The sequence below is a fragment of the Strigops habroptila genome, chromosome 10 (assembly GCF_004027225.2).
Source record: "Strigops habroptila isolate Jane chromosome 10, bStrHab1.2.pri, whole genome shotgun sequence".
NCBI classification, from domain to species: domain Eukaryota; kingdom Metazoa; phylum Chordata; class Aves; order Psittaciformes; family Psittacidae; genus Strigops; species Strigops habroptila.
In genome coordinates this window covers 33056206-33081567 of record NC_046359.1, presented here as the reverse complement: position 1 = coordinate 33081567, position 25362 = coordinate 33056206, and the positions used below count along the sequence as shown (strand labels likewise).

General features: G+C 46.0%; 1 protein-coding gene across 3 annotated transcripts in view; it reads left to right on the top strand.

The window, feature by feature from the left end:
• Positions 1-456: 456 nt before the first annotated feature.
• The window catches only part of FOXN2 (forkhead box N2), a 32554-nt gene continuing 7648 nt past the window's right edge, over positions 457-25362 (top strand). The window contains exons 1-4 of one of the 3 annotated variants that reach the window (XM_030499541.1): positions 457-547; positions 11405-11955; positions 18577-18701; positions 22948-23012. In XM_030499541.1, the coding sequence (XP_030355401.1) occupies positions 11419-11955; positions 18577-18701; positions 22948-23012 (727 nt within the window). In that variant the 5' untranslated portion in view covers positions 457-547; positions 11405-11418. Of the gene's footprint in view, positions 548-2418; positions 2587-11404; positions 11956-18576; positions 18702-22947; positions 23013-25362 lie in introns of those variants that run through there. The other 2 variants (XM_030499544.2, XM_030499543.1) reach the window with 2 other exon arrangements.

Here is a 25362-nt window from a genome sequence, read left to right as displayed (position 1 = left end):
GGGGGAAAACAAAACAGGAAAAAAAAAGGTTTAGTGTCATGGGGGAAATAAAAAAAATGGATGGAAAGGGGCGAAAAATAGGCAGAACACACCAGCGCATGGGTGATTGTGGACATGTGAGGGGAGCGGAAAGGGAAGTGAAACTAAAAGCAGGGTTTAGGTTTAAATTTAGGGGTTGGGGGGGGGATGTTCTGAGGGGAAATGAGAACTTTTCCCACCCGGCGAGGATGCTCGGGGCGGGATGCGGGGCCCGAGCATGGCAACCGGTGTTCCCGGGTTGCCATGGGGAGGCGGGGCGATGTTCCCGGGTTGCCATGGGGAGGCGGGGCGGTGTTCCCGGTTGCCATGGGGAGGCGGGGCGGTGTTCCCGGGTTGCCATGGGGAGGCGGGGCGGTGTTCCCGGTTGCCATGGGGAGGCGGGGCGGTGTTCCCGGTTGCCGTGGGGAGCGGGGCGGGCGGAGCCGCCGCCGCTGCGCAGGGAGCAGCTGCTCCTGACACATCCCCCCGCTGCCATATTGTGTCCGCGCCGCACGGCTTCATGACCGCGGTGAGTGCAGCCGGGCGCTCCCCCTCTCGCCCCTTTCCCCCCCGCCCATCATCCCCACTCCTGTTTTTGTTGCTTCCCCCCCTTTTCTTTCTTTAGTTTTTGTGGTTTTCAGCGGTTTGGGGGTTGGGTTTTTTTTGTCTTTAGGGCTCCGGACGGGTTTCGCGGGGGAACGGGAAAGCGCGGGGGGCGGCGCGGCGGCTCCGCTGGTGCTTGGGGTAGGGACGGGGGGGATGCTGCGACCCCTTCAACCGGTCTCAGTGATGATGCGGGGAGGGGGGGGGGTGCGTGGTGCATGGGGACACCCCCCCCACCTCCTTTCCCCGCAGCTCCTCCCCCCGGCGCGGCTCCGCGGAGCTTCCGCCCGCGGGTTTTCCGCGGGTGACCCGGGATGACGCGGCTGCCGCGCGCTTCTTCCGCGCCACCGGGTCACCGCGGGAAAACCCTCAAGCGGCTCGTTCAACTCAGCACACCCCCTGCGGGTGTCTCTGTTCCGGGGCGCCACGTTGTTCCCAGAGCGGTGGGGAGCCCCCAGGGGCGTGCAGAGGGGCTGTGGTTGGTGAAGGCGAGCGGGAGATGCCTGATGAGGATCCCACGTTTTGGGATGAAACACTGGGAGCCGCTCATGAGGGGCTGGGATCTGCACGTGGCCCTTGGGAGCCTTCCCGTGTTACTGGGCGGGGGGGGTTCAGAGGAGCTGGGCAGTGGAGCATCGGCTCAGCTCCCGCACACCGATCCTCCCGGTATGTGTGGGAGCGGGAACCGGCTTTTGTCCAGAAAGATTCGGGTTCTGACAGGACCCAGACAAAGAGTAAAGAGGACAAAGAGGAAAACCAGAAAATAAGGAGTAATCTTGAGTGGGGCCTGATAAACTTGCCTTGGTGCCTGCTGAGGGATGGGCATCATATGAGAATGTAAAGTTAGAAGTGAGGAATTATGTTGGACTTGAGTGCTGTGAAGGTAACTTGGTTGGGTTTGCAGCTAACCTGTGAAGTAAAGATAATTTTAGCTATAATATACTACACATATATATATATATCTATCTCATAGAATCCTAGAATGGCTTGTGTTGGAAGGGACCTTAAAGCTCATCCAGTTCCAACCCCCTGCCACAGGCAGGGACACCTTCCACTAGAGCAGGTTGCTCCAAGCCCCTGTGTCCAACCTGACCTTGAACACTGCTAGGGATGGGGCAGCCACAGCTTCTCTGGGCACCCTGTGCCAGTGCCTCAGCACCCTCACAGGGAAGAATTTCTTCCTAATGTCTCATCTAAACCTCCTCCTGTCAGGTTAAAGCCATTCCCCCTTGTCCTGTCCCTACAGGCCCTTGTAAAAAAATACACATACACGCCCTCCAAATCATATTATTGGTGGACTTGCATTTAGATGGACTTTGGTAACTGTCGGGTTGCAACATATTGACACTTGAATCATTTAACTTCTGCTGTGTTTCTTGGATTGGGGTCTTTTTTTCATTCTAGAAGCCTAGTGTGATGCTACATCTATACAAGAAGAATCAAGCTGGTGTTATGTCAGAAAACTTGAACTAGTTCAAAGTTAGTTTGGTGTCCTTGTTGTCTTTTTTTTTTCTTGGCAGGTGCCAGCTTACATTCCCCAAGCTCTGCAGAAGGTAGTTGGGCACATCAGCTCTGAACTGCAAGCTCTATAGGAGCAATTAACACCACACAGAGCTTGAGCTAATGAACTTAACTGAGTGCCAGGGTACGTTATTTCTGAGCCTGGCCACGTAATACGTGGTTGATGTCTTTGTTGGCAACATCTGGGCCAGAGGACTGAGTGGCCCTCTCTAGGTGCTGCTGCCGAGACTGTGCTGAAGGAGTTCCACAGGGGTTGCTCAGCCCAGAAGTAAGATTATATCTTTTTTATCCAAAAGGGACACCAACCAAGGAATGTGCTGCCTCAACAGCTCCACACACCACAGGTTTTCTCCTTGAGGATCCTTCCCATATCGTCTGCGGAGCTTGGGGTGGAAGGCACCAGTGTTGCCAGCAGCTATCTCAGTGTCAGGATGTGCCAGTCCAGTAAGTAATGGAACAGATACAGAGATGTGTGATGGTCCTGCTAAAAAAGAAAAAGAACTGCCTGGCGAGCAAGTGTAGTGCCCGGGAAAGCAGGCAGAGGCTTAGGAGCACGTCAGGCTGGTTTTTACCATCTTTATTAACCACAGGCTCTGCCCACTCAGTGCAGTAGGCTTGAAAACCTGACACCTAGAGCAAAGGCCAGCTCTTTCAGTGAATGGGATAGTTTAGTACCTGAAGATGGCACATCTACCACCAGAGAGGTGCTGAATGTGCCATCCCTGGAGACACTGAAGGCCAGGCTGGATGTGGTTCTGGGCAACCTGATCTAGTTGAAGATGTCCCTGCTCATTGCAGAAGGTTGGAATTAGATGAGCTTTGAAGGTCCCTTCCAACCCAAACTACTTTATGATTCTATGATTCTGTGATTCTAAGAAGATTCAGTTTATACTGGTGAGAAAGTGATGCAGTTCTTGTGCGGAAACAGCGGTTCCCATAAGAACAGCAGAGGTTTTTATGCTGGTTTCAGCTGGGCCTGTAATTCCGCCCTCCTCCCCTGTTGTCACTCCTTGGCTACTGGTTGTTTGGATTCAAAGAAGCTGGTACTAACGAGAGGAAGTACCCCAGAAACTCAGAAGGCTTTTTCCCAATCTTACGAGTACAAGCTGAACATTGGGATTGCCACAGTGCAAAACGAGCTGTGTGAAGTACAGCTTTCCTTTCCTGGCTGTGAATCAATGAAAAAGGCCAGGTTGGATGGGGCTGGGAGCAACCTGCTCTAGTGGAAGATGTCCCTGCCCGTGGCAGGAGGTTGGAACTGGATGAACTTAAATAAAGTCCCTTCCAACCCAAACCATTCTACGATTCTGTGAAAAGCAGCCTTTAGTCCCCATGAGTAAAGGCTGTCAGTGGTATGGACGGATGCTCACTGTGTTTTAGCACAGGAGTAAATTCTGCCCTTTTTCTTCCATCTGTCTCTTTATGGCCGTTGCTGTTCCTCCCCATCCTGTTCCTGAGGTGGGTTGTGTATAAGCTCGAATGTAGGATGCCAGCACACTGATTGTAACCCTTCTGAGGTACGTAGGTGGAGGCAGCGAGTGCCTCATCCCTAGTGCATGTGCCTCACTGCTCCACATCTGAAAGGGTGTTGGGCAACTTCCTGCACTGGGACGCGGCCGTCGGCGTGACTCATGTCAGCACACGCGGCTGGGTCTCTGTACAAGTGCACACTTGCAGGCTGCAAACCCCATCTGCATCCCAGCACAGCAGCCAAGAGAGTCAAGCTGGGTGCATGTGGTGTGTCTCCTCCCAGGTCCAGCCGCTTCCTTGGCTCTCAGAGAAGATGCCTCCAAATAAAACAAGAAGACCCTGAGATGCTGCTTCACTTTTTTTTCTGGCTGGACTTCTATGTGTGATATGTGTTTATTCATAGAATCACAGAATCAGTGCAGTTGGAAAAGACCTTCAAGATCATGAAGTCCAACCATTCCCCAGCACTGCCAAGGCCACCACTAAACCATGTCACTGAGGGCCTCATCTACATGGTTTGTCAACACTTCCAGGGACGGTGATTCCACCACTGGGCAGCCTGTTTCAGTGCCTTCACCCTTTCAGTGAAGAAATTGTTCCTAATACCTAGTCTAAACCTCCCTTGGCACAGCTTGAGGCTGTTTCCTCTTGTCCCATCCCTTGTTCCTTGGGAGCAGAGACCAGACACCTCCTGGCTTCATCCTTCTTTCAGGCAGTTGAGCCTTCTCTTCTCCAGACTAAACCCCCCCAGGTCCCTCAGCTGTTCCTCATCACACTAGCGCTCCAGGCCCTGCACCAGCTTTGTTGCCCTTCTCTGGACCTGCTCCAGCACCTCAATGTTTCTGTTGTAGTGAGGGGCCCGGAACTGAACACAGGACTCGAGGTGCAGCCTCACCAGTGCCCAGTGCACGGGAACAATCACTTCCATAGTCCTGCTGGCCACACTATTGCTGATACAGGATAGGATTCATTCCCTGTCATATTACATGAGCTGTCTGACTTGGTGCATGCTGTGTGATGATGAACTCTCCATCCCACCCTTATCATGGGTAAATGCACACAGCAATGCTCTGGGGTACTTGCAAAATAGAATTGAAGTCAGCAAGTGGCAGGCAGCTCACCCATGCGTGCTTCAGGAATAAATTCCATCCTACGGAAGAAATGCTGTCTGATGCCAGCCAGCGTCTGTATGTCCCCAGGTACTCTGTGTCCTCCTTCTGAAACACTATGGCTGTGGAAACACGAGGCTTGGGTCACACTTGGTTTTGGGAAGCGCTGCTGGGTGCTCCTTCTATGCTGAGTGCCTGCAGGTCTGCATGGCTGGCAACTGGGAAGCCTAGCTGTTGTGTCTGGGGTAGGAATACCCCTGCTCCCAAATGGTTGCTCATGTACCAGGACCATTTTAAGAGAAGCCTGGAACTGGGGCAGATAAGAAGATGACCAAAAGTCAATGATGTGGATTTTTCCTTTTTCTTTTTCCTAGTGTGTTCAAGTTTTTTTCCTGTTAGGGTCAAACAAGACTTAGAGCTCCCTACTTTTTCCTCAAAGGTTAGGTTATGTTAGGATCTCTGTTACATTTGCTACTGCTGCTGCAGAAGGTTTAGTGGTGGCCTTTGCAGTGCTGGGGAATGGTTGGACTTGATGATCTTAAAGGTCTTTTCCAACCCTAGTTGATTCTAAGATTCTATGTGCATCTGGCTGTTTTCTTAAAGCCCATCTGGGCTGCTGGAGCAGCTTATCTTGGTACCACACTCAGGCCTCATTTCTTCTCTTGGATTATTTTCAGTATATTCCTGTCTTGCAGTATGTAGCTAGTTTTAGTTTCCTGGTTCATGTGGGGTCCCCTGCTTAATTCCTTTTTAACACTCTCACTGGATAGTGTTGTGCTTAGGTTTGGGGCAAGTATACGGTCACCTAAAAGCTAATTACTGGATGTGGAGAGAGCTCAGTGACTGGAAAACTTGCACAAAGTAGAACTGAGTGAGTGGGAGCTGAGAAGCTTGCTTCTAAGCAGCAGCAGCAATCACTCATTCCTTATCCTCTGGTCTGTGAGGACCATCACCAGACTGGTTATAGAATCATAGAATGGTTTGAGTTAGAAGGGACCTTAAAGATCAGGGCAATCTGTTCCTATCAGCCGGTTTGGTTTGGTTTAGGGATGTTGAGTAGTCAAAAGTATGAGCTAGTATGCTTTTGGGCTTGTGACTATGCCATATGAGAAGTGTCAGATGGTATCTTTTACTTTGAGGGTCTAGTTTTGCTAGCGTGGGTGTCTTTCTTCTGGGTTTAGAGACACTTGTATCTTCTGCAGCCTTCCCCCTGAGGGTGTACCTCAACAGACAGACCCTATATGATTAAACTGGGCCATTTTCTACACAAGAAATCTGCCTGGTCTAGGTGTTCCAGTGTGGGGTCACTGTATGGAAGAAAAGATAACTTTGTACCACAGCCATGGTGAGGAGAGGGCTGATTCTCATATAAAGTAGTTTTAAAACAGAAAACCAAGTTCAATAGTTGTGGAGTAAAATTAAGAGCGAGTTGGCCAAGGAGGTCAGCATGGTGAGGAGCATCGCTTTGCTGTGTAGGGATGTGGAGAAAGACTGGTGCTTTGGGAGCAGGAGCTGGGAAATAGCAACCAGTGACAGATTCATGATCACACAGTTGTACTGGTGATGTGGGTGGGTTTGTGCTACAGCTCCCAAATTAAATCTTGCAGAAGGGTCACTTGGGGCAAAGCTTCAAATTGTTGGTTTTCAGCTCAAAATCGAGAGTTCTGGTTCTTTAAGACTGAAGAAGGCAGAAAAGCTGGCTGGAGCAGATAGCATTATGTTTTCTACTGTTGGTAAATTGGTACTGACACCAGCTGGAATGTAGCTTATACTCATTTCTATTTCAAGAGGATGGTGGAGAAGCACGTGGAAGGGTTACCCTGGAAAGGGAATTAGCATCAGAATTATATTGCAAGGCATGTGCTCAAATGGCTCACTTGTGAACGTTATCAATGGCTTACATTTTTTTGCATGTTAGTCCATTTAGCAAGCAGTGTACTGAGTTTCAGGAACATGACCTGGAGGCATCTTTTGAAAAGCTGCTATTGGCAGTAAAGCATTTTTTTTAAAAGCACTTCTTACGCCCCCACTTTCTGTGACACCATAGGGGGTTTTTAGGGGTTTTTCTTAATAGTTTAGATTTCATTGCTGTTTTGTTTTGTTTTGTTCTTTTTCTTCACTTCCCAATTTCTCTGTTAGACTGTTTTCATGTGTATGGTTTAAATCTGAGACACAGGAAACCTGGTCCAACAGTGACTGCAGCCTTTGGAAAGGCTTCATGATGGCCAAGCCTCAGAGGCTCTGGGCCATGCACAAGGTCTGCAATGGGGTCTGGGCATGTCTGAGTTTGCATATCATTTTTATTATTTGAGATATTTATTTTGATCACAAACCCACTTGTGTGTGTTTGTGTGTACTTAATGAAAAAATGAAAACTTTTCTTCATACAAGTTAGATCTCAGATGAAATCTTTCACTCCTCACCCTTCCCTGGGCTACGATAAGGGTTTAATCCCTTCCCTTTTCCAATTTTTCAGAATTTCTTTTCCTAATATTGGACCTTTACATTGCTTTTAGTTCCCATTTTTGTTTTGTCATTTGTTTTTTCTCCCCTGCCTTTAATTATATCGCAGGGTGAGGCAGAAAATTGACGTTAAAGGGGTATTAAAATGAGAGAGGCTTGGAAGTATTTTGGCAAATACCTGGAAAATCTTTCTTCTTTGAACACGCCATGCTAAGGTTAAAAAGAAACCTGTGAGCTTATGGCTTGTCCGGTCCTTTGGTTGGGGTTTTTTATGTCAGGTTGGCTTTGAGAAGCCAATAACTGCTTTTTAAATGGGGTTTAAACCAGTTATTTTCAATTCCCCCCCTTTGCAAGCTAAGAGGAGCAGGAAGGGCCCTGCCTGCCGTGCGTGCTACCCTAATGGGAGCATCTCTGGGTGCCTTTTGTCACTGGGGGAGTGCAGCCGTCCGCTTTTTCCTCTGCAGACAACAGCTCCTGGCTCACCAAAGTCTATGGCCGAGAGGTGGTTTTGTCCTCGGGAGACTGTAATGCCGTTAGTTGTCTTGGATACGTGACATCATATAGTGTTGTAATCAAATATAGGCCTTTCACAGGGCTGGGAAAGGGGGGGGTTCAGCTGACCTCCAGCCGCTGCTGAGGGGTGAGCAGGGGATGGAGCAGGGCAGCCCGAGACAAAGGAGATGAATGAGGGGGGGAAGGTTAAATTAATGGTGGGAAAAATGGCCTGGTGTCATGCTTTAATGCTCTTGGTGAAGCAGATGTGGTGGTTTTTATCGATGGGGTTTCAGTAGTCATGCAAAGATATACTTTGCTGTTCTTCCCTTTTAACATGCAAAAACTTGTACCTGGTCCCGTGCTGTGTGCCTGCTGGCTTGGAAGTTTATCCCAAACTTGTGTAGGTCAGCAGTGACAGTCATTTGTTTGTGCAATTCTTGGGCTGTTTTAATAGCACAATACTTACAATGATGTATTTAAGTCAGGACAAGCCCTGGTGTTGATACGCTTCCATAGACACAAGGGAATATGAAAACCAATAGAAGAGTTTGCTACTGGTATAGTTGCTTGTGTGCAAAAGCACATACCTGTCTTTTTAAATATTCTCACAGAGCCTGTTTGTGTTAGTACCAAAATTGTGTGTGGAGTTCACAGATAACCCAGCCCTGTAACTTAAGGTTGCATGCCCTGAGCTTGGTGCAGGAGAGGGTGGTTGTAGAGCTGCTCTCACTAACAGAATTGTGATATGGCTGAAAATCTCTTCTCCTGAATTAAAAACCTATTCTACTCCTCAGACTGGGACAGTGTACAGTAATATATTGCTTTATTTTATTTCTTACTTTTTAAATCTGGAAGGAAATCACTGCATTGTTAGCAGTACTAGCAGAGGTGACTTCGTTGCTTGGCTGGTCCTACAGAAATAAATAGGTATGTTTAGTTGTGGAGAAGGTTGCCCTAACCTGGGGCACTGATGTTGTGCAGATGCCAAACAGCACCTTTCATCTGATGCCATTGGAGAGTGAAGAAAGGTCAAGCATAGTTCTCTTCCAGGGATGGGGTTGGCTGAAGTTTTGCAAAGGGGTATTTCATACAACATGAGCCAAATGCTAAAATACAGGGAGACCATATAACAGTCTTCCAGTGCCTAAAGGGGCTACAAGAAATCTGGAGAGCGGCTTTTTACAAGGGCCTGCAGGGACAGGGCAAGGGGAATGGCTTTAACCTGACAGAGGGGAGATTTAGGTTAGACATTAGGAAGAAGTTCTTCCCTGTGAGGGTACTGAGGCGCTGGCACAGGGTGCCCAGAGAAGCTGTGGCTGCCCCATCCCTGGCAGTGTTCAAGGCCAGGTTGGACACAGGGGCTTGGAGCAACCTGCTCTAGAGGAAGGTGTCCCTGCCCGTGGCAGGGGGTTGGAACTGGATAAGCTTTAAGGTCTCTTCCAATACAAACCATTCTAGGATTCTGTGGCTGAGAGGTGTGAGCTAGTATGTAGCTGGCTAAAGAGGCTCTGAACAAGGAGGTAAAGTTAATTGTTACAAGGAAAATGGTACAACTCACCTTGCAGCAGAATTGGGGTTTGTCTCCCTTTAGGAATTTTATTTCTTTGGGTTTGTTTGGGTTTTTTGTGTTTTTTTTTTTTTTTTTTTAATTTAAGAAAGGATTAAAAAAGTGACATAAGCCTATGGATATATTGCTGTGTTTAAAGCCAGCCATCACTGATTGCCAATATAAATCTGCTCTGACGGCTTGGGGGAGAAATAAATTGTAGGGAGAGCAAAGCTATTTTTGACCGGCTGTTTGAGCAGTTGGTTTTGCTTTAATTTATTTTTTTTTATTTTTGTTTATTTTTAATGACTGGGTTGGTTGTTAATCACACCCATCCCTCCCTTAAATAGACAATTTGGGGATGGTTTCTAGCACTACTACTGGTAAGCACAGGTGCGGGTTTTACTGTCAAAACAGCTTTGCAATAGCTGGTGCAAAAGCATATGAGCAGATGAAGAGAGGAGAAGAAATTGCTGATGGGAAACCCAGTGCATTTTCGGAGGAGGCACAAATTTTGCCTCCAGCACTTGCCTGGCACCAGGCAGGGGCTGGCCAGGCTCTGGTTCTTCTTGGGGAGCATAAAAGGGATGTATCCTTTTGCCTTCCTATGTCACCATGTCACGCCTTCATCACACGCATCATTCCCCTCTTCCCAAACAAGGAGGCTGGGCAAATTCATCTCCAGGCAGGTTTGGCAGTGTAACTGCATGTAATTGTTTGGGGGTTTTTGGAGGTTTTTTTACAGTTAATAGGAATCTCAGCTTTACTGGTAAACTACATCGATAGTTGGAGTGTCTTATGTTTATAGCAGGCTGGTATAGCCTTTGTAATATGTGTGTATATATGTGCACACACATCTGTTGAGTGGTTTTGTTGGTCTGTGCTTCTGGCACAGCTGTGTTGGCCAAAGCTGTAGGTGCAGTGAAGCTCTAACATGGTCACATCAGCAGGAAATAAACAGCTGTTGCCATCACATAGTTTGCTAGATGACTGCTTTTAAAACTCTACAAGCAAGAAGATGTCTTTTGTTAGTGTAATGTCTCTAAAGCACGGGTGGCTTGTTAGACTGTGCGTTCTGGGTGACTTTCTTCATAGATAATAATTTTAGAGTTGGGTGGGTTTTTTGGGTTTTGTTTTGGTTGGTTTTTACCATCTAGGGAAAAATCCACAGCAGTGCTCAGCCATTATTTCTGTGACAGGTCAGAGCTGCCACCCCAGCGGATGGTTCCTTCTTGTTGAGTGCTGGTCCCACCACCCTCTACTTTGCACGAGAGCCCGGGTCAGAGCAGCAAACCCTTGCATCAAGGCAAAAAGAAGGTCTTTTGGACCTGGGTAGCTCCATAGGAGCCACTTGATGAACTGATAGGCTGGCCAGATCTTTCCCTGGTAGAAAGGGGAGGCAATACTTGAGAGTGACTGACTTGTGCGGGGTTGTAAAGACTTCATTCACGCTGAGACTACAAATTCACTTTATGCTGATTTAAGTTTTGCAACTTGTTTTTCACTTATTGGGCACCAAAGGCAAACACTTCAACGTAGGGTCAATTTACAATATAATGAGTATAACTGCAGAGTTAATTTGAGAGCTGAATGGATCAAATCCTACCTGTTAAGGTCTTTTTCAGATTTCAGATGCTGACATCAAAATATCTATTATTTCTGTGTCCAGATTGGCGTTTCAAGATAGATAAAGCAGTTTCCAAATGCTTACCATTGCTTGTGTTGGACCCTGGCTCTCATTAGTGACTGTAGTATTCTTGCACAGTGTGGGGATGTAAAGGGACTTTTTGCTGGAGAGGGACTTTTTGCAAGGGCCTGGAGGGACAGGACAAGGGGAAATGGCTTTAAACTTAAATAGCGGAGATTTAGGTTAGATGTAAGGAAGAAATTATTCCTTGTGAGGATGGTGAGGCGCTGGCACAGGTTGCCCACAGAAGCTGTGGCTGCCCCATCCCTGGCAGTGTTCAAGGCCAGGTTGGACAGGACTTTGAGCAACCTGGTCTAGTGGAAGGTGTCCCTGCCCATGGCAGGAGGTTGGAACTGGATGAGCTTTAAGGTCACTTCCAATCCAAATCAGTCTGGGAATCCATGATATAACCCTGCATTTGGGTTTGGTGGGCTCCCACTGAACGTGTTTTTGAAGGTTTGCATTGATTTCTGGCCATCTCTGTTGTTGCAGACCAATAAAGCTAAATGGGTCCAGTCACTGGAATGACTCCGGATAAGAAAGCTGAAACGCCCGGAGCAGAAAGAGCTGCAGGACTACGGCAGTGTCATGGCATGGGAAGCTTGCCAGACGCAGGTGATGCCGGCAGGCCAAAGGCCACCGTGGTGGACAGAGATTCAGCAGACGACGAGCTCACAAACTTGAACTGGCTGCATGAAAGTACTAACCTTCTAACAAACTTCAGCCTCGGGAGCGAGGGTCTTCCGATCGTTAGTCCTTTATATGACATTGAGGGTGACAGCGTGCCATCCTTCTCACCATCCTGCTACCAGAACCCTGAAAAGAAATCCTCCACTTCCAAACCCCCATACTCTTTCAGCCTTCTCATTTACATGGCCATCGAGCATTCCCCCAACAAGAGCTTGCCAGTCAAAGAGATCTACAGCTGGATCCTGGAGCGCTTCCCCTACTTCGCCACGGCACCCACTGGCTGGAAGAACTCGGTCCGACACAACCTCTCCTTGAACAAGTGTTTCCGAAAGGTGGAGAGAGGCCATGGCAAGGTGAGACCTGGCGGGAGGGAGGTGGAAAAGGTTTGGAATTCAAGGGGAATGGAGAAGACTGTTCTCAAGGACTTTTGTTTTCTATTGTTTTGGTTTGGTTTTTTCCCTTCCATGTCCTGTAACACTTTATTTTGCAGCTGGAGATGGTTTGGAAATGCCACTTCTGACAAATCACAGGATGACAGAAGTCGCTTGGATTTTGTATTTAGTGCTGGCCTGTGTAAAGCTAGTGGTGGTCCATACTTTTTAAAGCTGGCTAACATGCTATTGCAAAGGACCCTGTTTTCACTTACTTATAATTTTGTTAGCCTGCAATACCCTGCCTTAAACTTCAGACATCTTAGCATGTCTTTTTGCTGAAGCTTCTTAAACTGGTGCTCTCTCTATTTTCCAATGCTTAAATATCAGCGTGTACTCCTTCTTCAATGCTTTTCCAGCATGGCCATGGCTACAATTGCACTGGCAAGCAGAAGAGATTGTGGGTGACATGGTGATGCCCATTTGAGTGCACATGTGGCCTTCTGTAAGGCACCCTTGTTTGCAGGCACACTGTATGAACATGGCTGAGTGTTCCTCAATCTAACAGCTGCCTTGAATATTAAACTCTCTCACTTGTGATCTTCTTTTACACTTAGCACAATAACAGTCTTAATTCCTGCATTTAATGTACTGTATTGCTTTAACCTCTGTCGTAACATAACAGGGTGTGTCTCTGCGTGGTGCAGACACAAGCTTCTCTCCTTAAAGTCAAGGATACTCTTCCCTGTACAAGTTCTTTCTTCTTCCGACCGTTACAGTTTTACTAGTGACTTCCTTTTCTCTCTCTCATTTCCCATCCCATTTCTCAAAGAGCTGGTTCTGACTAAATAAACCAACAAACCACATACCAAAAGTCAACAAGCAAATCCAGACGCGTCTGCTTGGAGGTCAGCCTGAGTGGTAACAGGCTTGTTATCAGTAATGCGTGCAGTGCCTGGCGTGCTTGACAGCCTCTCGCTGTAGTTAGAGGTCCTGGAGCTGCGTGGGCATTGGGAAGGATTGCCTTGTACTGGTGGGACTAGATGCCCTACCCCTGACAGTGTTTAAGGCCAGGTTAGATGGGGCTTGGAGCAATGTGGTCTAGTGGAAGGTGTCCCTGCCCATGGCAGGGGATTGGAACTGGGTGAGCTTTAAGGTCCCTTCCAACCCAAACCATTCTGTGGTTCTATGACTCTGAGTATCCCTGCTCCTACATTAAACTGTCAGGGTGTTGTTTTCCCAAGCAGCAGCTTTGCTTGGGGAAAAAAGGCATTTTGCTGCTGTATGGCAAGTTCAGTAACTCTCCCATAGCCAAGTCCTGCCGAGTGTTGGGATTGGCTTTTAATTTGGCTGCAGGTGCTGTAATGGAGTAACTGCAGGCTGTGCATTGTGTGAAGGACGTGGATCTGAGCAGCCAACACAGGTGGCAAAAGTGCCCTTAAGGGTCTGTGTGGCTCCATCCAGGAAGGGAGACAAGAGTTTCAGAAGAAAGGAGGGAAGGAAAATCTCCTAAATTGGTGTACGAGTTCCTGCTGTCTGTGAATCTGCCATTTAAAGCTCAGCTCTTCCCAGCCTGGAAACACTCAAGGTTTAGGAGTTACCATCAAAACCTCATGTCTTGGCATGTGGTTGGAGGAGCTTGAGACTGTGTGGTCCTCTGCTCACCCTCGCAACCTCACCAGTATTGCTGGGCTCAGAGGATGGCTTGCTGCTAGATATGACATCTCTAGTAGGAAAAGCACAATGCAGAATAGCTACCATCACTACCAGTAAGGTGATGCTGATGTGCTCTGTCAGCATTTTCCCAGGGCTCCAGACACTGCTTTCTAATTCTTAAGAACAGAAACTGCATTTACCAAAAAAAACCCACCCCAAAAAGCCTTTCCTGAAAGTTTACTGAAGCTTCCCCTTTTCCAGCAAACAGTGGTTAAGTCTTTATCCTCTGCCCTCCTTTGGAAAGGACCAGATGAGAATACTGCTCTAATTCTTCCTGCAAAACAAGTCCTTGGGGCACAGCAGCATGTGCAGGCTCCACAAGAGATGATGGGAATGCTGCAGACCCTCCTCAGGTGTCACTTTGGAACAAGCAGCAGTAGTTTCCAAGCTTATTTTGCTGATGGTGTTGCCTGTAACATGTCCTAGCCATGGTTACAGCCATGCCTCCGGGTGCTTTGCTGAGAGGGCAGGATAATTTTATATTTTCTTCCATTTATTTCTTTGTTAATGGCATCTTAATTGTGTCTCGAAGGGAGTGCTACTCAGCTTGCTTCTATCCTAAGTGCCTGGAGAAGCAGAGAGGCTCATGGCACGTTGCATCAGAGGAGCATGGTTTATTTTGGGTGAGAAGGGTTTTAAAGCCTTTCAAATGAATCTGGGCTCTCGTATTGGAAGAGTGTGTCTAACAGGAGGGGAGGGTCTGTGCCCCACATCCCAGGGCAGGACGAGGATGCTTTATGATGCCTCCATGGGTGTTGTTGCTGGCTGTTGGCTACAAAATCATTTTACCCAGAGAGGTGCTGGATGCGCCATCCCTGGAGACATTCAAGGCCAGGCAGGATGTGGTTCTGGGCAACCTAGTCCAGTGGAAGGTGTCCCTGCTTATTGCAGGGGGTTGGAACTAGATGAGCTTTGAAGGTCCTTTCCAACCCAAGCTATTCTATGATTCTATGATCTTTTGCGGGTCTGGCAACAAAAGTAGGAAGAGTCTGTCCTCATGTTTGCCCTAGCGCTGATATTTTGGGTTGGACTGGTAGTGCACTTCTCAGTGAATCTCTTGATGTTTCCTCACTGACCCCATGTGAGCTGGCACTGTAGGGCAGTTTCAGGACACATGAACTGGATTTGTTTCAGCTGGTGCTAACCTGGAAGAGATGCTGTAGGAGTGTGCTTTCTGTGCCCTGATTGCTCCTGAACATTGTCTGCAAGACCCTGCTGGAGCAGATCCAATTAAAACATCCAAGGCATGTCTGGGTGACCCCTCAGCATTGATTTTCTCACTCTGCAGAGCTGTTTCCACCAAGCTGATCTACATCATATTGCAAAATGTAGCTGTGGATGGTCATTCTGTTTGCATGTATATTCATATCAGCCAGGTAAATCCCTTTACCCTGCCTGTCACAGCAGGCTGCGGGCATTCAGGAGTCTAGGATAGAATTCAGCAGGGATTGGGGGATGGCTGTCCTTGCCTGGGTCACTGAAAAATACTCTATGTTATGGTTTTCTTTTGATGAGTGGAAGGGCACTGAAGGGAAAGTAACTGCCTTGAGATGCCTTATGAGCCAGCACTGCAGTCGAGAGGAGGAACTTCTCATGCCATGGAAACAGGATGTATGTACGTCACATCTCTGCTAAAATATACACTGCTTTTTCTGTAAGCACATATTGTGATGCTGCTGTACCTAAGTGGTCTGTCAAGGTTTACCCTAGTTGACAGAGCTGAAATACCCTTTCTTACTAGAGCTGCAGTTGAGCTCATGCCTGCAGTCATCCCAACAGAAGATTTCCAGTGGTTCTGTGGTAATGGTGAGTGGGAGCTGGAGCTGATGAACAGCAAGGGGATGATGCTGGAGCCAGTGCCTGGGACACCTGCTTGCCTTCCAGTATACCTGCCAGGGCCTCGGTGCCCCTGCAGATGTGGAGCTGTGATTGCGGGCTCAATTGGATGCGGTTGTGATTCTGAGCAATCCTCGGAAGATAGAGTTAATGCATTTTAAGCAGTGTCATGCAGCCTTGGGACTGGGGGGAGAGAGGTCTACAACGTCAAGAGACATTGTTCTCTTTGAGGGAGCAGTGTCTGATATACAGCACAGGAGGACCTGAAATGAAAAGTGTTTTGGATTAGGAAGCCCTGAAGAGCCTCCTTGCTCTTTGCTAGACTTGTTTTTACAGTTGTGGGTTTGGGGAATTTTTTATTACTCAATACCACTGGGGAGAAAAGGTGTGAGGAGGCAGGAGCAGCATCCGCACCAAGCACCAGTTTGGCATGCTGCTGCTCGTATGGATGTGCCCCTACCACTGTTATCCTCCAGAGGTTGGAGGAGACAGGGCTTGAGTATCTTCAACAGATCTCCCTTTCTTTTTCTGGTAGCTGTGTCTTTTTTTTTGACAAGAGATGGTGCTAGATAAACTGTGTGGCTGTTTAAATATTCAGGCAAGGAGCAGGTCCCATCTATAAGCCTGTAGAGATAGAAGAAAGATATCTATGATCTGATAAACCTCTTGGTGAATATATAACACACCTCCATGCATGCACAGGCTATTTTCCAGTACCCAGCTCAAGTGGAAGCAGCTGGTGAGAACAGCCCAATCCTGATGGAACCACAACTGCTGCCCAGGGCTGAAGCTCATGGAGGATGGGTGTCTGTGGCTGCAGTGAGCCCAAGCCACTGGTGCTGGCTGGGTTGCTCCAGTTCGGTTGTTCCTTGGCTTTTCCTTGCTGAACTGGTCATACTCACTGGCTGTACTTCCCTGCTACAGGGAAGGGACCATAGTAGCGTAGTGCTAGAGATAAAAAACAAGGCTGCACCATGGGGGGCGTCTTGTTTCCAACCCATGTTGCTATAATCAAGCCCTGAAATGCTGAAGGCTGTCTTTACAAAATAGCCCAACTGCTTCAAAATGTAGGCATTATTTTCCTTCCTTTATTTGCCCAGATAAAATCCTGCAAGTCAAATCAAAACCAGAAAGATGCAGAAAAGATGATAGACAAAATATCGTCTCAGAACAATATAACTGCCCTGCTCACTTTGTGGTGGAGAGTCAAAACACTCTGGTGGCTGCTCTGTGCTGACTCTGGAGGGACATTTCCAGATGTTAAATAACTTACACCTACATTTCAGCTGGCACATCAACAGTTGCCCCACTGTTGATGTGAAATGGTAACCACCACAGGCAGTTTAGCATTTTAGGCCATCATAGACTTGGTCTTTGGTAGGAGAAATGGCACAGTCTTTTTTGTTGCTGTGGTTAGACCTCTGGTTTCTTTTCAAGCAGGATGTACCTGTGTTGTACAGGATTTCCAGCTCCAGTTGTGCATGGCTTTCCCCTAAAGTGTGACACTAACCAGACCTGTGCTAGACTGCCACTGTGCATCTTTGCTAAGCTGCAGATGTAAGTGAGATGGTGCACATGAGCAGCCCCACGGGCATCACCACCTCTTCTGCTCAATGTCTGCTTTTAGTACAAGTAATGGTGGGGGGAAGTGTGATTTCACATTACACTTAACCCAATCTAACTACCCAAAGAAGTACACTTAACCCAGTCTGACTACCCAAAGAAGACGTCACCCTGTTTATTGCCTCTTGCACTGGACTGAATGTCTGTCTGGCTTCAGCTTGCTGTTGCAACACCCAACCAAAATCCTTGTGTTCTGTTGTCAGGGCAGCGAACTGGTGGGAGTACCTGGCTGGGAAGATGAAAGAGGGAAGCTAACTCCATTCTGGCTGCAGGCTCAGCTGACCAGCATTAGGTGTCAAGTGGAAGTGCTTGCCTGAACTAGCAGATAAAACCGGTGGTAGCCTCAAAGCTACCAAAGGGAGAAAAAAGCAACCTCCAACATACAGGGTTGGAATGCTGGGGAAAGGGTCTGGGAGAGGTGTGGGAAAGGGATAAAGGATGTTAGTCTGTCATTGAGATGATGGATGGAGCTGTTTGGGAGGATACCCCGTTCGTACTCAGCTGGCTAAATCATCCTGCCAGCCATCATGGCTGTTTAATTAAAGGTAAGCTTCTTGATAGGTATCTTACAGGCTGTGTTCAGTTTTAGCATGAAAAGATGAGTATTAAGAAAGATTCAGGTTAAAAAAATAAACAACCGAGAGATGCTGCAGCTCAGAGATCTTTATGAAAGGCAATAGCTTCAACTAAAATTGTCTCTCAGCTGGAGCTTTCCCTGGTTTGATTTTTCACTATGTATTACACAGTATTTCCTCTTTTCAGGAAAAGAGGACTTAATAGGACCCATGACTTAATAGGACCACAGATTTATGTGCTTTGTGGGTCCTTTTTAGTCTTAAGTCATTGACCATCCATAAAATGGTGCTTAACTATTGGCATATCAAATTTAATAGCAAGAATAACTAGCACAGTGGTGCTTGCATTGTTAGGTGCATCAAAATACATTAATTGGGATTTTAGCCAGGCATTTGGCAACATGCTTTAATAGGATGTTGTAAAGTTAAATGAGTATGTGGACATATCTAAGTGAAGGGAAAGGTGCTTTGGTTCCTTAGAAACTTCTTAATGGAAAGACTGCTGATCTATTCACCGATGTCTGGCCAGATCCTTAAACTCACAGCTGTATTTACCAAGTGTTAAAATAAGGTTTACAGCTTTCAGTGGACAAACATGAAAGGGAATGGAGCTTGGGGGATGCTATCCCAAGCTTCCATACCATATAACAAGGGTCTTGGGACCACACGCTCACTTAGGGAGCATCCCCTTCCCATGCAGGCAATGGAGCTGCCTGAGGATGATGCACATCTTCTGTATAGTGCTGGACACCAACATCATTGCACTGTGCTGCATCTTGGGAATGTTACATTAGAAATTACTGTAACAGCCTGGCCCCTGGCTCTTCTAATTTGCAGTACTTCTTTCTTGCAGGTGAATGGAAAAGGTTCATTATGGTGCGTTGACCCTGAATATAAACCTAATCTTGTGCAAGCACTGAAAAAGCAGCCTTTTCCCTCAGCACTTGCATTTTATACTCCGCCGGCGTCACCACCGAGGTAGGTGAATTTTCTCATCCGAGTAGGGTGTGCAGTTTACGATACAGAGGAAATGCCCATGGGAATGTTGATGTGTTGTTACCGGCTGCCACCCGAGAGAAGAATTTGAGTGGGGCTTGAGACTGGCTAGACAAGGTGGGGAGATGTAATGAGCTCAGGCTTCCCAGATAGCAGATCCAGGGTTCGTGTCCAAGTCACCTTCGTAACTGTGGGAGAGTTTAAAAGAAGGTGGTCAGGGCTGTGCTAGATGATATACTGGTGATCCCTATATCTTTGTAGGGCAGGCTGTCCCAGGAACTGGAGCAAAATCCTCCTTCAAACATAGTTCACTAGGACTGATCTAGGGTGCCTGATGCTGCTAGCTTGGAAGGAAGTGTGTGTCTTCTCCTTTAAGTCACTTGTCTAGATATAAAATGTATATATTATATACTGTTGTTGAAAACAACTTTTCTACAATGTGAAGTGCTTACAGAGGCAGTCTGAGAAAGGGGTGGTTTTTTTTGGGAGGCTGTTAAAAGCATTTTGCAGCAGGGATGGGAAGAACAGCCTTTACCATAAACATACTCTGAGGTGGAGCATGCGAGACTTCCTCACCCGATACATTTTAAGATTAGGCAATAAATTTTGGAGAATTTGAAGTGAACATCATGCATTCTCAGTAGAGGAAGAGGAACTGCAGGAGGGTCAGCCTATAGGGGTGGGACAGAGTGGAGGAGGAGGAGAGGACAGAAAGCAGAGAGGAACACATTGCTGATGGTGAGCTCAGTTCTTAGGTAGGCATGTGGCTGGTTTATCTAGTTCAGCAAAGAATTTGGGTGAGATAAGAGATAATTAGGGTCTCTGAACATTGCCCTATGCCTTAACCTTACGGCGAGGAGTTTCCTTAACAAACAGGAGGACCTGGGATTACTGGAGCAGGATGTAAAACTGATAACATTGAGCAGACATTTATAAGGGTCCAGCGGGTCACTGACCCTGGGAGCTGGCACTCCAGTGCAGCCCTTATCTGTCTGCCAGTAGCTGAAGATTTGTGTGGCATGGGCTTTTCTAGTTGGGCTTGTAACCTACAAGATGAAACAGTGGTCTCCGACCTTCCAGCCGTCTTGAGCCGTAAAGGGTCATGTTGGGTTTGAAAGAGCCAAGCAGAAGAATCCTGTTTTCAGCAGGAATGGAAGCATTACTAAAATAACCCCAAAGAGCTTAAGTATTAAGAAATACTCAAATTGGAAAGTATGAGATGGCTGGTGGTGTTGTTAGGCTTTGTTTTATGGGAACAAAGATTATTGAAACTACTGTAATTGAACTCCAGATGATAATGCTTTTACAGGCTTCGATGTTTCTATGTAAGGGCATGAACTTCTGGGTTTTGGTACAACTTGAGTGAAGGTTTTGGTCCTTGAAAGCTTTGTTAACACCATGATAATGTTAACATGGTCGACCTCTAAAATTTAAAGAATACAAATGGGAAGGGACCTCTGGAATGCTGTCTGTCCAGACGGAGGAGCAGAGGATCAGGACAGACTCAGCCTCAGGCAGGGCAGGTCATTCAGAGCCTCAACCAGTTAAGCTTTTAGCATCTCCAAGATTAGTCCAATGATACAAGCATTGAAGTTATGATTTACCTAGCTTGTAGAAATACAACATACTGAAATTAGGATTAGGGAAGGAGAGATGTTACCCAAATGCTGAAGTACTTGCAAGATCAGGACTTTGAAGCTGTTGTTTCCGGTACCCTTTTTTTCCTTCACTGAAGGACTAGTCAGACTTGCCAGCTATCACAATTACAAGGAAATCCTGGTCCTAATGAAGCCACATGGCAAAATTCCCACTGACTTCAATACACGAAGGGTTTCGCAGTGCTTTTATTTGTAAGGACAACAAAATAAACCCAGCATTTTAAGATACTAAACTTCTCCCTAATGAAAGCTGGTTTATTTTCCTCTAATAATAACAATAACAAAACCATTTGTATGACTTTCAGGAAAACAGGTTTATCTTTTTCCCTTCCACATTCAAAAATCCTTGGATTAGATTTAAATTCTGGACTAATTTTGGGGAGGGGCCCACAAGGGGTTGCCTTGCGTGTGGAGAGAAAGAGGAAGCTCAGAGTTGCAGCTAGAGAGAGGCTGGAAGGACTGTCCAAATTCATCTACAGGCTGATGCTAGAATTCGACTGTGACTGTTGTTGAGGGAGGGCTAGTGTTTGTAATTATTTTACAGTGTGTTTGTGGAGACTTATACCTATCAGCAGGATCTTAAAATAAAATGGAAGGTGTTACTTTGAGCAGAAGCTTTCCGAAACTGGAATCTGTGTCTAGTTACACTGAAATGTGTATTATCATAGGTGATTGGCTTCACTGATGCATTTTATTTCTCCACAGCTTGTTCAACAAGTCAATGCAAGGCCCCTGCGTTCTGTTTCTAGTACTACATGTATTATATCCCTTGGCTCTGGGGACGGGCAGGGTCCTCATCTTCCAAATACCTTATGCATATGCATAGCTTGCCTTAATACTAAGCATTAATTTGCTCTAAGAAAGCTCTGGTTGGATATGATTCTTAGAGGATCTGAGCTCAGAAAAAAGGATGAAGATGTTTAGCATCTCTTTGTACAACTTGCCTGCAGGCTACAGAGCCAGCCATGGTGGGGTGTGCCCATTGCTTTCCTTGTGGCTTTTATTTTTTAATTATTATTAATTTTTTTCCCCCATTTTTGGATCTGTTCCTTTTGCACTCCTTCAAGAAAACTCAAGTTTTGCACATATTCGCATTCAGCTGTGCTGGATCTTTTTCCCTTTGATTGCCATACTGGGAGATACTTAAATGCTACTCTCCTTTTCAGTAGCTTTGGTTACCAGTGCCAGGCAGACTGCAGTGCTGCCAGAGCTCTTTCCATAGCTCAGATGATGCATTCCAAGCCACCTTGCTTCATTTCTTTTCCTCCTGCACTATACCAACCTTTGGAGCTGTTACCAATGGCCAGCTGAGTTTGGATAACATGATGGCAAGTTGGAGCAGAGAAATATTTAAAAGGGCATCCCTCATTCATAGCTGTGTGGAGTAGCTGATCTCAGGGTTGTTAAGATGTGTGCAGCCACGCAGCAGCAGCCAGCAACCAGTGAAAAATATTTTATACAAAATTCAACTTAAAGAATGAAGATTTTAGTTAAAGAATTGTATTTTAAAAAACTGAAGTCACTATTTGGGTTTTAATTAATGATCTAGAGAAGCTGAAAAAATGTTAAGCATTTAGCAGCTTTGTGATTTTTTTGGGGGAGATTTGTGGCTGTGCCTTATTTTGGAAAATAGAGCTGCCTAAATATGATAAATATGAAAGGTGAACACACCTTAGTGATAGAAATCACCCCATTAATCCCATGAGGTTGCTGTTACAGGTTGGGCTTGAAAATTCTGCCCATCACCTTTTGAATTCTTCCAGCAATGCTATAAAAAAGATGCACACTGCTATGGTTCACACAGTATTACCAGTTGTGTACTATTTCTGTTGTATTTGTTTCTAACTGTTTGCTATTGTATTTATAATGAATTGAGTAATTAGGACTGGGTGTGCAGCAGAAAAACATGTGAAAGCTTTAACTTGCCCTTTATTCTGTAAGGTATTAAGTGGTACTTTGCCAGGTGCAAAGCTGCTCTGATAACACAACAAAGCAGACAGCATCACCAAAGCAGCCCAGCTTCAGATAACTTTAAAATCAGCAGATATCTTGGTTCGAAGGGGTTTCTTTTGTTCTTCCCTAGCTTTTTGCATGACACTACATTTTGTTTCTGTTAATTTCCCACTACCATTTCGAAGAGTGGATGGACATAACTGATCCTTACCTATTCTGTTGCTCCTGGGCTCTAAGCATCCCTGTATAAGCTAATGTCTTGTTCGCATGGAGGTTTTACTTAGTAAAAACCACATATCTTTGTTTAAAATCCAGCCTTTAGGCAGGTACATAAACTCTGTAGAAGTTAGTATCTCTTGCTCACCAGACTTCTGCTTAGTGTATGTAGTTGGAGATGTTTTCCAAATGCTGCTAATGGCTTATAGTGCTACATAAACCATCAACCAATGTGTCAGGCCATCTACTAAGGGCAATAGAAATTGCTTGCCCACCAAACTGTGGTGATTGGGTTGATTTTGTATTTATCTCTCTGTGATCATATTATTGCGTCTACTATACTTTGTAGAAATCATTTGGCTAATCAGGGCTTGGCTTTGACCTGTTGCATTTCTCTTCAGTAGGTCTGTGTCCCCTCACTACCTAACTTCAGTCCTTCAGCAGAATCATGGCCGATCTCTCAAAGGTAAACATTTCATTTTCATTTGCTCCGCTCCCCTGGCTTTAGTCACAAGTGTGTACTGAAGCCCAGCTCCTGTTGTGTATGGACCTGATCTGAAGGATCTGCTAGATTATGATGTAGTAGAATGCATGCTGCTTATATTAGCCACTTGTGTGTTAAGTTTAAATCCCTAAGATGAATTTCAACATGTAATAGGGGCTCTCTTGTTCTGCCAGCAAGGTATTTAGCAGACTCATCGCTCCCAAATATGACCTACTTAAGGAATGAATATTTCAGTAGAACACAGATCTGGAAGCTACACATCTCTACACTAGTTCTATTGCTTACCAAGAACAAAAAGCAGCAAATTTTAATGTATGAAACTGGTGGAATGTGGCCACAGAAAAGTCCCTTAAAATTGTTTGTTTGATACAGGTGGGTGGGAGAGCATGATGGGAATGATGAGTGTACTTCAGATAAGTATTTCACAGCTGTGTGCTTTTCACTTCCTTGCCAAAAAGACGGGCACAAGCTGGTGTTGTTGCCAGTGTAGTTAAGCAGGAAGACCTAAGACTTGGATATTAACGCAGATGATAGAATAGCCTCATGTTGTTTGTTTAGTTGAAGGTATCACCTTAAAAATTGTAAAATGTTCATTTTAACTCTTGGGAGAGAGTGATAGGATGGGTTTAATATATATACTCCACATAGGGGTCTTGATACTGTAGGCTGCAGTACAGCCCCTCAACCAAGTTTATATCCCTCTGTGTTTCCTCTACTAGAAATTAAGTAGGTGCAGGAGAAACCAAGTCATGTCCACATCCAAAAGCTTTTATGTAGTATAAATGTTAGTTTAACTGTAGTCACCAAAAATTGGTGGAGAAAGATTGGATCTGACAGAATCCTGCTCCGTGTATTACTATGGATGAGTGATCTCTTCTAGCCATAGTAAGAACTCTGACAGGTTTTAATGAGTATTAGAGTGAAGAACCTGGCCATAGTTCTGGCCTAGGGATTTCTACTTTTGCTTTCCATGAGGAAAAACAGCCAGCCAGATTCAGATTTTAAGAAAAAAAAAGTGAATTTAAAATGGAAGTCTGTTTTTCATTGACAGTGAAATGCAAATCGAAGTAGCAACAGCTCTTGAATAGAAGATGGTTACTTCATTTTCCCATATGTACTTTTAAAAGAGTTTTCTTTGTTTTAAAACATTTCAGTGAGCTTTGGTACCAGGAGGGAGCTAGTCAGCATGCTGGGAACCACAGCATTTCCTTTGAAGAAGCCTGTTTAGCCCAGGTCTTGCACCTCACTACTAAAGCTTAATACATTGAAAGCTTGTCCTTGTCAAAAATAATAATAATGGTTTGGTTTTGTTTTTTTTTTTTAAAGTGCTGTGAATTATGCTCAGTTTTTAAAGGGCTGATTCCAGGAAAAAGTGAGCATAAGTTAATTTGTCATAGAGGAGTGTTGTTAAAGCTCTTTCAAAGGGTTAATGAAAGGCCCCTCACGAAGAAGGACTTGAGCAGCATAGCAGACATCCAGCACTCTGCTTTTGCTAGCACAGTAGGCTAGCAAGGTTGTTTTTAGTTTTTGGCCTCAAACCAAAAACATTGGTTAGGCAGCAAAGCCAAGTATTTTTAGAGACCAAACAGCTGCCTGGTCCGCAGATGATGATAACCACGCATCCAGACAGAGGTTTTGTGGTGGTACCCGGGTGGCAAGGAAGCATCCTTGGCCGGCTGGCTTCTGTAGAGCTGCTAAGTCTGGGATTCACAGGGATTAGAATCACAGAATCATACAATTCCAGGTTGGAAGGGACTTTAAGGAACATCTGGTCCAACCTTTCTAGGCAAAGCATGACCTAGACCAGATGTCCCAGCGCCTTGTCCAGCCAAATCTGAGAAGTGTCCAATGTCAGGGAATCCACCACTTCCTTGGGGAGATTATTCCAATGGCTGATTGTTCTCACTCTGAAAAATTTTCCTCTTGCATCCAACTGGAATCTCCCCAGGAGTAACTTGTGCCCATCACCCCTCGTCTTTTCCATGTGACTCCTTGTAAAAAGGGAGTCTCCATCTTCTTTGTAGCCACCCTTTAAATGCTGGCACATGGTGATAAAGTCTCCCCTGAGCCTTCTCCAAGCTGAACAAACCCAGCTCTCTCAACCTGTCCTCACATGGCTTTCCAGTCCTCTCGTCATCCTTGTGGCCCTTCTCTGGACCGTCTCCAGTCTGTCCACATCTTTTTATATGGTATAGCAGGAACCAAAACTCAACACAGTATTGCAGGTGTGGCCTGACAAGCGCTGAGCACAATGGGATGATGACTCCTTAGAGAATACAAGAAATCCCCCTCCTCTTAATGATTTTGCTGG